The sequence below is a fragment of the Copadichromis virginalis genome, linkage group LG12 (assembly GCF_057382275.1).
Source record: "Copadichromis virginalis isolate Kocher_CV1m ecotype Utaka linkage group LG12, C_Virginalis_male_GT1.1, whole genome shotgun sequence".
NCBI lineage: Eukaryota > Metazoa > Chordata > Actinopteri > Cichliformes > Cichlidae > Copadichromis > Copadichromis virginalis.
This window is the reverse complement of record NC_140629.1, coordinates 36,601,340-36,613,667: the sequence shown is the minus strand read 5'-3', so window position 1 is coordinate 36,613,667 and position 12,328 is coordinate 36,601,340. Positions and strand designations below refer to the sequence as shown.

The window sequence follows — 12,328 nt, the reverse complement described above, 5'->3', positions numbered from 1 at the left end:
ATAGCGAAATCTTCAGGGTTATTGCAGCTTATCCTTAGAAACACTTTTCATAAGTCCCCAACTGTTTATCGGTGTAAAACTGATATAAAGCCATATAACTTAGGAGCTACAATTCTACCATGATTGTGGATTTTCAACATACAGAAAGGACCACATGAAGATGAAACTCATCATGTCATGTTTGACCTCTGACCTCTCCTTCAAGGTCAATAGATTTATCTGAGGGTCAAACTGTTTATATACAAAATACAATACTATTGCCTTAAAAGTAAATACTTCCCAAAGAATAGTGCTTTGTGTTTTTATGTTTAAAGAAAACTTTAGAAAACTTTGTTACCGAAATTATAATTTTAATGACAACAAATCAAAACCAGGATTTTAAACCTCCCACACAGTCCCGAACCCACCATCACCACCACCCACACCCGCTGCAGGCAATAAAATGTCATTTTTAAGTCTTTTTGTCAGTTCTTTATTCTTATCTTTTTTTTATATAAAAAAACAAAAATCCAAATTACAACATAAATTGAAGTCATAGCACCCTAGTGCTAAAGTGACAAAAACCATCCTAACCAACATGCTAAAATCATCCATTTTTAATCAAACAGTACAAATACATGTTTCTTAAGTAAGATATGGTAACACTAACAGATACAAAACATATAAAAGTTCAAATCTGTGCATCAATACTGCAGTATTTCATTTTCTTCAATACATTCTTTAAAATGGTAAGACAGCGCATTAATACTATCAGGTATAAAAGGTCACATTTCGATCATGGTATTTTGTATATGTTGTAATTTTTTTTCCCTTAAACACTAAAAATAAATGAAACTGCAAAAAGGTTCAATACAAAACAAAAAGACAGTGACATAAACAATGGAAGGTGGGTCAGCCTTCCTCCGGTAATTCACAGCTTGATGACTGAAGGCATCGATATGCCACGAAACGTGATCAGAAGCTAGAAACAGTGGTTGGCTCAGCAGCTGGGAGGCCCTTTTTCCTGTAATCAAAACAAAAGGATGGAGTCAGAATAGCTGGAATAACCAATAACAATCATACAAATCAGAAAGCAGTGACAGATACAGTAAACTAGTATGTGTTTTCCTTCCTTTAGACACAATAAATATACATAGGAGTGAAAAAAATACTGTTTGTTTCCAGGTAGCTAAGATAGATAAATGTAGCATCAAAATTCATTGAAAACAGCAACTCAGTTAAAAAGATATTCTCAGCAAGTTAGGTAAACGTTATTTATGTCGGGTCTATTAAATGTGATTATATGTGTTGTAGGTGATAAAGCTCCTTACTTTTGCAGAGTGTTGAGAAGGCCTGGAAACCACTTGGCCTCTGGATCGACACAAATCCTGTTACCATTCCTCACGGTGATGCTGTGAAGAAATTAAAAATGGAGAAATTAGCACATTGCACACATTTGATTAAACCTGACACAGACTTAAAAGTAAGAAATCGAAGCACAACTTTCCTTTTTGCTTTCAGTTTACAGATCTGTGTGCCAAAATGACACCAGACATCAGACCAGTGAGAGTTATAATAGAGTTGCCAGGGGCTCTATTGAGTGTTTCAACTTCCTATTATAAACTTTCACCTAAAGCTTCAGGAAAACATTAGATTAGCACAGTACATGTGAATTATTAGCTAAAATGTACTCATAACTTTCCCACTCTGGCTTTGTAGCTAATACCAAAGAGTATTTCAAATTGATGCTCTTTTTAAATTTACCCTGCGGCCCACTGAGAATCTGTGCAACCCAGTGCTCCAGATCAGTGCAAGTACTCACGTGATTTCAGTTCGGGGGCAGTGTCCTGAGGCAGGAGTCACCTCTATCTTCTTGACTGCTCTAGGAGGAATAGGATTCGCGACCGTCTGCCTACAGCGGCAGGTGTTAATGGTAAAACCTGTAAAAAAGGATTTAGTTATTATTTTAGTCTTTAGTAGATTAAACCAGTCTGACTTTGTTAAGGCTCAAAATTACTATGCATCTATATATGTTTGTACAAATCTTGCAACTTTCAGTCCCATTTCAAAGTTTTTCAAAGCACTAAGATGCAGCTGAAAGCCCCAGAGAAGCCAGTAAATGGATCTGTTGCTCTGTCTTTAAGGTCAGGTATTACCCTTGACACTCAAAACAAGTGTCACGGGTAATACCTACAACCTACTTAAAAAGCTTGTTTTTTTTATTGTACTGTACTTTAATGCATTTAAAAAAAACAGAATAAATAAACTATGACATCATGTGAACCAAGACAAGATAAAATACATTTAAAGACGATAAATATGAATAAAATAATGCCCTCAAAATCAAATGGCATATTTTGGCTGCCCTCCTGTGAGATACCAAAATGTACAAATATTTTTAATTAAAGCAATAATGTTTTCTTACCATGCAGAGACGCGATGCAACAGCAGAAAGTCAGAGCGACCAGCAGGAGCAGTGGCTTGTTCATCTTCGTGATGGTTGTTTTGATCTTTGAGGACCAGTGAGGATGCAAGAGTGAAAGTCTGAGAGTGAATGAAGTTGAGTGTGGGTTTATAAAGCTGAAAAAGAGGAAGTAAGGAGGGAAACTCTGTGGCGTTTTTTTTTTGTAGTTTTTGCTGACTGAGCTAAATATGGCAAACACCGCATTTCATCACCACTTACAATATAAAAAACTGAGTCATAAAATAAAATTATAAATATAATTTCATATTGTTATATAATAACATTTTATTATTGTATTTAGGGTTATATCTAAATGTAAATGTAGTGTACAATTAATATTGGATTTCTTTGATTACTAGATGTCGGCTCCAAATTTAAGGCTGGAGGTAAAACTCAGACACCTCATCAGTCTAATAGTGCTGGATTGGACATCCCTGAGATTTTGGTCCACATTGACACAATAGCATCACACAGTTGCTGCAGGCTTATCAGCTGCACAAGATCTACCATTCTTCCATATCCCAAAGGTGCTCTACTGGATTGAGATCAGGTGACTGTGGAGGCCAGCTGAGTACAGTGAACTCACTGTGATGTTCAAGAAACCCGTTTGAGATGATCTCAGCTTTGTGACATGGTGAGACAGAAGCAGCGATCAGAAGATGGGCACAGTGTGGTCATAAAGACATGGACATGGTCAGAAACAGCACTCGTGTTATTTAAACTAAAAATAAATATCCCCTACACCATTAAACCAGCTTTGAGTGTTGATACAGGCAGGATGGATCTGTGCTTTCAAGCAACATTTTCCAGTCAGGGTCCAGTCAGGGAAGGTGCACAGCAATCCAAAAGAAACAACAAACAGAATCCAGGCAGGAAGACTCACAAGAAAAGGTTTCAGACAAAAGGGGAAGATGGCACTATTTATACTCTATACATACAAATAAATGAGACATAGGTGCACACAATGGACACAATCACAGGGGAGGGAAAAGTACACACAAAGCACAAGACACAAAGGAGTACCGAAAAAAAACAGGGAGCAACTAATACAAAGATTAAACACACACCTACGTATTGCAAGTTTACACTATGGGAAGGCTTGAAAACTTGTACTAGAGAGTCAAAAACTAAAAACATGAAATGAACTTAAGTTTCTCTCATGTGACTGGATAATTAGACGTTTGTGTTATTGAACAGGTGCAAACAAAGCAATTCGTGTATATTAGCAAATATCCTTTGAAGTTATTCTGGAAAAGGAAAAGGATGGTGTCAGACAAACTGCATTTTCTCTGTTCAGGCTCAGCTCTCTTATATTCACCATAGTGCACTTTGAACCCACAACCAAGGGAATTGTGACCCATTTGGCTTTCACGGCATTAACACAAAATATTAATTGGTTCAGCGATCAGATGTTTGCTTCATAGCTGTAAAAATGACCAATCAGTTACAGCAGGTACAACCAAACATGCACTGGGTGGAGGGCCAGCAGGCCAAAAAACATATACTAAGGTGGTGCATCATGGCTTTTCTTTAGGAAGGCATGGATATAAAACTGATGACTGGACAGTTCTGTAAACTGCAACTGTTGTGGTCAAGATTCGTGGAAATTCAGGCCAGAACAGATTTAGTATTGGTACTTCACACTGGGTTTAACCTGCCTGGAATCAGGAACAGAAAATACAACACTGGTGCTTAAGAACAACTAGACTTGGCACAGCAGCACTTCTGTATTTGCCTCTGAGGGGCTGCTAACCACTTCCTCTTCTGTCAAGTTATTAAATGGGGGATCTTGTCTCTGACCCTAAAATTAGACTGTGCTTCTCGTATATGAAAATGAGATGTACATTCCAGCAACAAATAAAAATGATCTATGTGCAGTAAATGTTGGGGACCCCCCTGATCAATCAATCTTGTGGTTGGATAGAAGAGAACACTAAAAAAGTTGCGCTTTTAAAGTCTACGCAGCATGCCACATTCACCTGCCTACAATGACTGTAATAAATTCAACATTCAACACTTGTGTTGCATTTCGGGGAGTTGCAGTGGAGAATAACAGGAAGGGACTGAATAACACCAGCGCCACTCAATCATTGTATAAAAGACAGTGTTTGTGCTCTGATTATACAGTTTTGATCTGGTGTAATTAAGTCTAAAAATTCCCAACCTTGTAATTTTTCCACAACTGTAAACCCAAATTTAAATATGTTTTTCTACTTCCCCCCCTTCATAAAATCTCTGTGGGGTGACTTTATTTGATGTGTGGCTGTAATGACTGACAAGCGTCCCAGCACAGGTAGCTGTAGCTACTGGTGTCTGGAAGGCCTCGTTCACTTTTGGACCTCTTCCATCAAAAATGCTTTTCTTTAAAAATAAAAAAAAAGTATAATAACCCACAACACTTCTAAAACGCATTTTTAATGGATTATCTTACAAAATTAAGATTCAAAATGTTCAAAACCAGTGGGTGATGTCAGCATGTCCATCCAGTCTGTCTATCGTTTAGCATGCACCGAAGCTTTTATTTTGGAAATCTCATGTCTTCTCTATACTGTTCTTGTGTTTGACTTCCTGTCCAGCTTTCATGAAAGTCTGATTCCCGGAGTTAGTCTCTAGAGTCTCCATAGACACAAACAATTGCAACATGGCGAAACTTAAAATTAGGGAAAGTTGACAAAGTGCAACACAAACTACAAACTGTTCACCTTCAAAGTAAAAATTGTGCATTACAGCTGCAACACACGTGCTTCAAACTGCGCGTCTTTATTTCCAGTTTGCATTGAACTTTTCAGTGTCACTCCCATTCAGCGACTATTTTGTGAGTGTTTGCAGACAACTTATCGTTTTCCATGCAAACTACTGTGAACCACATCAACCTGTTATTTACCGAAGCGACATTAATGACTGCCAGCAACCTCCAGAAACTCTTGGCTACACTCTCCTGTGTTGTTTTCCACCAGTCGCAGCAGATGGCTGCTCCTCCCTGAGCCTGGTTCTGTTGGAGGTTTCTTCCTTTCAAAAGAGAGTTTTTCCTCCCCACTCTCTCCAAGTGCTTTCTCACAGGGGATTGTCTGATTGTTACGGTTCTCTCTGTAATATTGTAGGTTTTTACCTTGCAGCATAAAGCAATACAGTAAAAATTGTTTTACAAACTGTAGCACAGAACAAACTGGTGAGGCATGGACATTTCCTTTGGGATTAATAAAGTATTTCTGATGGTTTTCTAAAAAATTAAATATCTAGACTCATTTGTGACGCTGCTACTCACAGGTCAATAAGGTCACAGTTGTTTTGTTTTGTTTACTCCAGCACTTCTTTCTAAAGCATTGTCATTTTATGTCACTTTTGCACTTATGGTCCACTTTGATTCAGGTTTAAGTTGGCATTAGGGTAACTAAAACTTATGCTAACTTATGCAAAAAAAAAAACAACAACAAAAAACGCTTAGCTGCATGATGGGTGAGCTGTACTGTAGTCATCAAGTCAACTCCTCGGAGAACCCTTTTCTCATGAGGTGACAAAACAGTCACCTTATGCAATCGTAATTTTCCTAACCAATTTCAAGCATTAAATCTTATTCAGCACATTCAGTTTTCCATTTCTTTGTTATACAGAATAAGGGAGTAGCAATGTTGATTCCTTTTCATTTTTCCGAGTAAAAAAGATTGACCTTTATGTTACTACTTTTAGAAAATTATGGCAATTCCTCTTTTGATTGAGGAATTGACTGAGTCATTAAGGATTGGCTTAATTTACACAATCAATATTAAGACATGAAGACAAATGAACACGACATCTTTTTACCGGCTCTAATTTTGTGTTTCAAACCTGCTGGTTTGTACTGACTAATTGCCGAAACCAAAAGTGCTTCTCTAATAATTATATCCTGAGTCATTCACCAATGTGCTTTTGCATAGAAACGATACTTCACACCATCTCTGTGATAAACAGGAAACTGCGGATGCCAACGCATGTGTGAAATGTAACGTTTCCTTAAAGTAGAAAAATCCTTAATTTGACACAGAAAGAATGTGAACACAGAAAGGTCTGTTGATGGTGTATAGGATTTCCTTTAAATATTCAAATGTACAGTGGAGATCAACAGAGTGGGAGAAGTGATTGTTTCAATTTTTGTTTTGATCACGTACATTGTCACACCCTGCAAAAATTATGAAATAAAAAAGAAAACTGTTGCATTTATTTCACCTATTCAGCATAAAACCAGTTACAGTTTCATCATTTTCCCTCCTACACACAAAAATCCGATTTCCTTAAGTTGTACCCTTTAATTGAAGCAGCATTCAGATATCAGGCTGAGGTTTGCCATGTTATAAACACTGTCAGGCCTCAAAATGTTAAAAAAATATATATTATTAGCTAAACTACATTGTGATCGCTGCAAATATAGCATTAGACAACATTAAGTGTCTGCAAAGAGCAATGATTTTTTTCAATGCTTCTTCTATTCAATTTTATTTATATAGCGCCATATCACAACAACAGTCTCTTCAAGGTGCTTTATAATGTACGACAAAGACCCTACAATAATAGAGAAAATACCCCAACAACCAAACAACCCCTATGTTCAAGCACTTAGCAACACTGGGAAGTAAAAACTCCCTTTTTAACCCTTTCATGCATGAATTATGACAACCTCAATCAGGATTGTTTTCTTAGGTATTTTTTATTCATCTGATCTTTGAACTTTATTTTTTTAAACATGTACTTTTCAAAGAGTCTTTTACATGTTCACTTAGGTGGACAACATGGAGTGATACATCAGTGTCCAATGTAGTGGTTTATGTGCGTGTATACCATCAACACTGACACAAATACAAGAAAACAGCCTTTGAATAACTGTCCACTGTAGTGACCACTATGTGTGAAAGGGTTAAAGGAAGAAACCTGCAGAAGAACCAGGCTCAGGCAGGGCCAGCTATCTGCCGTGAAAGACTGGAAAAATGACACTGTGGAAAAGAGGCAGGAATGAGTAATGACCAGAGATGGGCAGTAACGCGTTACTTGTAACGCGTTACTGTAATCTGATTACTTTTTTCAAGTAACGAGTAAAGTAAGGGATTACTATTGCAAAATCAGTAATTAGATTACCGTTACTTTCCCGTAGGAACGCTGCGTTACTGCGTTACTAAAACCGTGATTTTTTTTGCGAGAATGTCTCATGACAGTGACGTAAGCAAGTGCGACGTTGGTGACAGCAGCTGTGTGCAGATCAACAATGGATAATATATCGAGTGCGGGAGAGAGTATGAGCGTGCAGCGTTTAAAGTGTGGAAGTACTGACCTTACTTTGAGTTTGATTCCATAAAAAGTGACAAAAACATTAGTGTCCATCGTGCGTGGGAAGAAAACTTCTTTTTACAGCGAAAAAAACCCCTAAACTTCCGAGCAAGCACCGAGTAGCTACGACGTGATGGGAAACTCACAGAGACACTCGCGCGGATTCTTCAACTGACCGCAGCACACCTGCACCAGGGTAACCCTCCGCCTACCCTGCTCCTGCTTTACAGGTGAAAATAGAGCAAAAGGACCGCTGAGTCTTTGACTTTATTTATTTTCTGCTGTGTTTTACTTGCATCTGTTTGAAAGAGTGAGTGAAAACACAAAAAATATTTTATTTTATGTGCTGGAATGTGTAGAAAATAGGTTTAAATGTTAAACTAATTTATTCAAGTCAGAGAATGTTGCAATTAAATGTTTTGCTTGATGCATAAAGTTAAAAGATTAAAACTGATAAAACAAGTTAAAAAAAGAGACTTTTCCATTTGATTACATTTTGTATGATGGATTATGTAGAAAAAGTAGAATTGGGCTGAAAGATCTATCACTTTATCACCTCTTCAGGTTGTAAATCGTGTTTTTAAAAAGTAACTAAGTAACTAAGTAACTAAGTAATTAATTACTTTTGAAAATAAGTAATCAGTAAAGTAACGGGATTACTTTTTGGGGGGAGTAATCAGTAATTAGTTACTGATTACTTTTTTCAAGTAACTTGACCAACACTGGTAATGACTAATAATTAAATACAGAGTGGTGTATAAACACATGGGAAGCAGGTTATTTGGACAACCTAATAATTACACTAGTCCATCCTAGATGTAATAAATGCATTAACTCGTTTTTCTGAATCTCTCTGAGAAAGGATCTTTCTAACTTTAGAGATATTGCACAAATGGAAGAAAGCAGTCCTACATATTTGTTTAATATGTGCACTGAAGGACATATCCTGGTCATAAACGACTGTAAGGTTCCTCACAGTGTTACTGGAGGCCAAGGTCATGCCGTCCAGAGTAAAAATCTTGCAAGACAACATGTTTCTAACACTTTTAGGGCCAAGTACAATAACTTACCTGAATTTAGAAGGAGGATGTCATGCAGGTCTTTATGTCTTTAAGACATTCTAGCAATTTAAGTAATTGGTTAACTGGCTTCATGGATAGATAAAGTTGGGTATCAGCTGCATAGCAGTGAAAATGTATTCTATGCCTTCTAATGATACTGCCTAGAGAACCACCTATAATGCAAACAGAAACAGTCTTAGCACGAAAGGCTGTGGAACTCCATAATTCACCTTTTTGTGCTGTGAAACCGGACTGAAAGTCTTCAAACAAACCATTCCTGCATGTTTATAAGTGGAGGAGTGCATGGATCTCTACAGCTGGCAAACCAAAATAGAAATCACTTTCAGAAGATCAACTTGCGGGGGAAGAAAAGAAAAGCAGGTCCCGTTCATTGATCAAACAATCTTTCCTCTCTTCAGGTTAAACAGAGTGAAGAGATTTGTGGCTTTTGTATTTGAAAAATTTTGGTCATTTAACATGGAAACTTAACAAGTTTGCACATAAAATTAAATCTTGGGAATTAACTTCATTTTCTTTATTTTCAGTTTTCAAAGGGAGGAAGAGCGTGACATTCATCTCCTCCTATTCTTCAACGTGGCCATATTCTACTCTTTTACATATTTGTATCTTTGGGATCTACTAGTGTAGCTCTGCACAATTCACATTTCAAAATGATCCTTATTTACTTTGGCTGGGCTTTGGTCCAGCCCCTCAGTTCATCCTCTGCTAGAAGCAGGCTGCCTCTGTAAATCCAACCCTTGCCTGATTAACTGCTTATTTTCTTAGGGAAATGGGAAATGGCTAGTTTAAAACGATTTATATATGTGATTCAAACAAGCTTGAAAGGCAGTATTTGGTATGACCACCTTCTTTTTTCAACACACCCTCTTAATCTTCAGGAATAGTTCTCCAATTTTCTTGAAAGACATTCAAAGCTCTTCTTTGGATGATGCCCCAATTCTTGGAAGAAATGAAAAGTGGCTCAGTGCTGTACTAAAGCCTAAAATAGAGATACAATGAAGAAAGCTTTAAAAAGTAATGCATCTCAAACATTACTCATCATGATCTGATCTAATCGGGTTTCGCACCAACTTCCATGCCAGCTTGAGTGCATTTCAAGCTTTAAGTATCACATGCAGAATAGAAGCCTTTCACCTCCATGTCTCAGACTTCTGGACCTTTTTTTTCTTGGACTTTACTTCAAGTCAGATGATCCAAAAATACGAAGTTTGTTTCAATTCTTTTCTTTCTTTCTCTTCAAGGGCCGTGTGCTGCAAAAGTAGATCAAAAGTATCCAGCAGATTAAAAAAAGCTAAGTTCAGGAAAGCACACTTGACTGCAGACACTTCCTCCTCATGACCACCAGTGCAGCCCTCACCACATAAATCAACTCTGTACTCTATTATTGGCACTTTTGAGATGCCACCCTTTTCAAGCAAAGAAAATGCACTTCAGTTTCCCGACTTTCAACATCCGATAAAAGGTCAGCAACCCGCCCACACACACACAAAATGCTGATTAGAAAAATAAAGTGACTGCTCTGTTCAGCAAGTTTTGAACCCAGTTCACTGCCCTTTAATAAACAGATAAACTGTACTTTTTATGCCATTTAGCTGCATTAAATAAAGTCCTGGAATTATGGAAAACCTTTATGGAGGTAAATGTTTTGGAACCTGTGGTGAACTTCAAGGTCCTCCTGTATTTGCATCCAGATAAAGCTTAACAAATCCCTAAAAATCCTGCTTTACATTTGTGTTTCAAGTAAATCTTGTCCATAATACCTCAGACTGTTTGGCCTAAATTGTGACCCACATTGTTGGACTTCATTTGGGCCTGAACTAAGAGTGCTCTGGTGAGTCTGGCTCACTACTTGGCCACAGGTTTACCATATATGGGCAATCCTGTGGTTCATAGATTTCAAATGAGTTGTTAAATTTGTGGCACATCTGGCCAACTTTCCCTAGCCCTTCTCAAGCATGTGTGCACACAACATTTGCATGTGCCGTAACTCATCTGCAAGTGCCAAAATAGCTCAGCACACAAATTTACCTGCTATTAGAAACAAAGCGAAACAGCTTTTACTTTTTATGCTGAACTTTAAGAAGCACATGAGGAGGTAGGGGTATCATTGTCAAGGTCTACCATCAAAAGACAGCTTTATACTTATAAACATAGGAAGTTTATAACAAGGCACAAACCACTGGTTACGCTCAAAAACAGGAAGGACAGATTAGACTTTGCTAGAAAACATCTAAAAGAGTCTGCACAGTCCTGGAAAACAGAAAAAGGAGAGAAACAGCTGATGATCTGAACCAGCTTCATCTGTGATAAGGTGCCAAATACGGTGAAGGCAACATTACGGGCATGTATGGCTGTCGGAGGAGCCAGGTCACGAGTGTTTACTGATGATGTGACTGCAGAGAGAAGCAGTCACATCATCCCCTTTAGGTTACCCTGAATCCCCCCTTAGTTATGTTGTAATATGTAGGCTGCTGGGGGATTCCCATGATGCACTGAGTATTTCTTCAGTCACCTTTCTCACTCAGGTCTGTGTTAATAGACCTCTCTGCATTGAATAATACCAATTATAAATCTCTGTCTCTCTTCCACAGCATGTCTTTTATCCTGTTTTCCTTCTCTCACCCCAACCAGTCGCAGCAGATGGCCCCGCCCCTCCCTGAGCCTGGTTCTGCCGGAGGTTTCTTCCTGTTAAAAGGGAGTTTTTCCTTCCCACTGTCGCCAAAGTGCTTGCTCATAGGGGGTCATATGATTGTTGTTGTTTTTTTCTCTGTATGTATCATTGTAGGGTCTACCTTACAATATAAAGCACCTTGAGGTGACTGTTGTTGCGATTTGGCTCTATATAAATAAAACTGAATTGAACTGAATTGAATTACAGGGCTGTATTCTCTGCTCAGTTTCCGCCAAATAACTGAAAAGCCGATCAGACTGAGCTTCACATGACGTGATGATCCAAAGCACCTGAGCTGAACCCGCTCAATCAGGATTTCAGGAAGTAATAAAAAAAACATAAAACAAAACTTGTCATTGTTATAGTCTTATAGACCTAACTGTATAAACCTGTACTTCCCTCAACAAACACAGCTGACACTGGAGCTGGATGTGTGTGCTGGCGAGAGAGCAATTCAATTTTATTTGTACAGCGCCAAATCACAACAACAGTTCCCTCAAGGTGCTTTATATTGTAAGGTAGACCCTACAATGATACATACAGAGAAAAAAACAACAACAATCATATGACCCCCTATGAGCAAGCACTTTGGCGACAGTGGGAAGGAAAAACTCCCTTTTAACAGGAAGAAACCTCCTTCAGAACCAGGCTCAGGGAGGGGCGGGGCCATCTGCTGCGACCGGTTGGGGTGAGAAAAGGAAGACAGGATAAAAGACATGCTGTGGAAGAGAGACAGAGATTAATATCTCTGAAATCAAGCCATCACAGTGTCCTTGATATTTGGAACCATTTTTATCACAGAAACAAAGACCTCGGTTCATATGCACATATTTGTCT

At 38.2% G+C, this 12,328-nt stretch overlaps 1 protein-coding gene across 1 annotated transcript; it reads right to left on the bottom strand.

Moving 5' to 3' along the window:
- Positions 1–456: 456 nt before the first annotated feature.
- Positions 457–2,515, bottom strand: LOC146697578 (C-X-C motif chemokine 10-like). The gene is made up of 4 exons (XM_085474217.1): positions 2,405–2,515; positions 1,802–1,919; positions 1,311–1,391; positions 457–1,003 (listed from the first exon to the last, which is right to left on the bottom strand). Exons 1-4 carry the CDS (start codon positions 2,466–2,468, stop codon positions 955–957), a joined length of 312 nt encoding a protein of 103 aa, XP_085330343.1. The 5' UTR covers positions 2,469–2,515; the 3' UTR covers positions 457–954.
- Between the last annotated feature and the right edge of the window lie 9,813 nt (positions 2,516–12,328).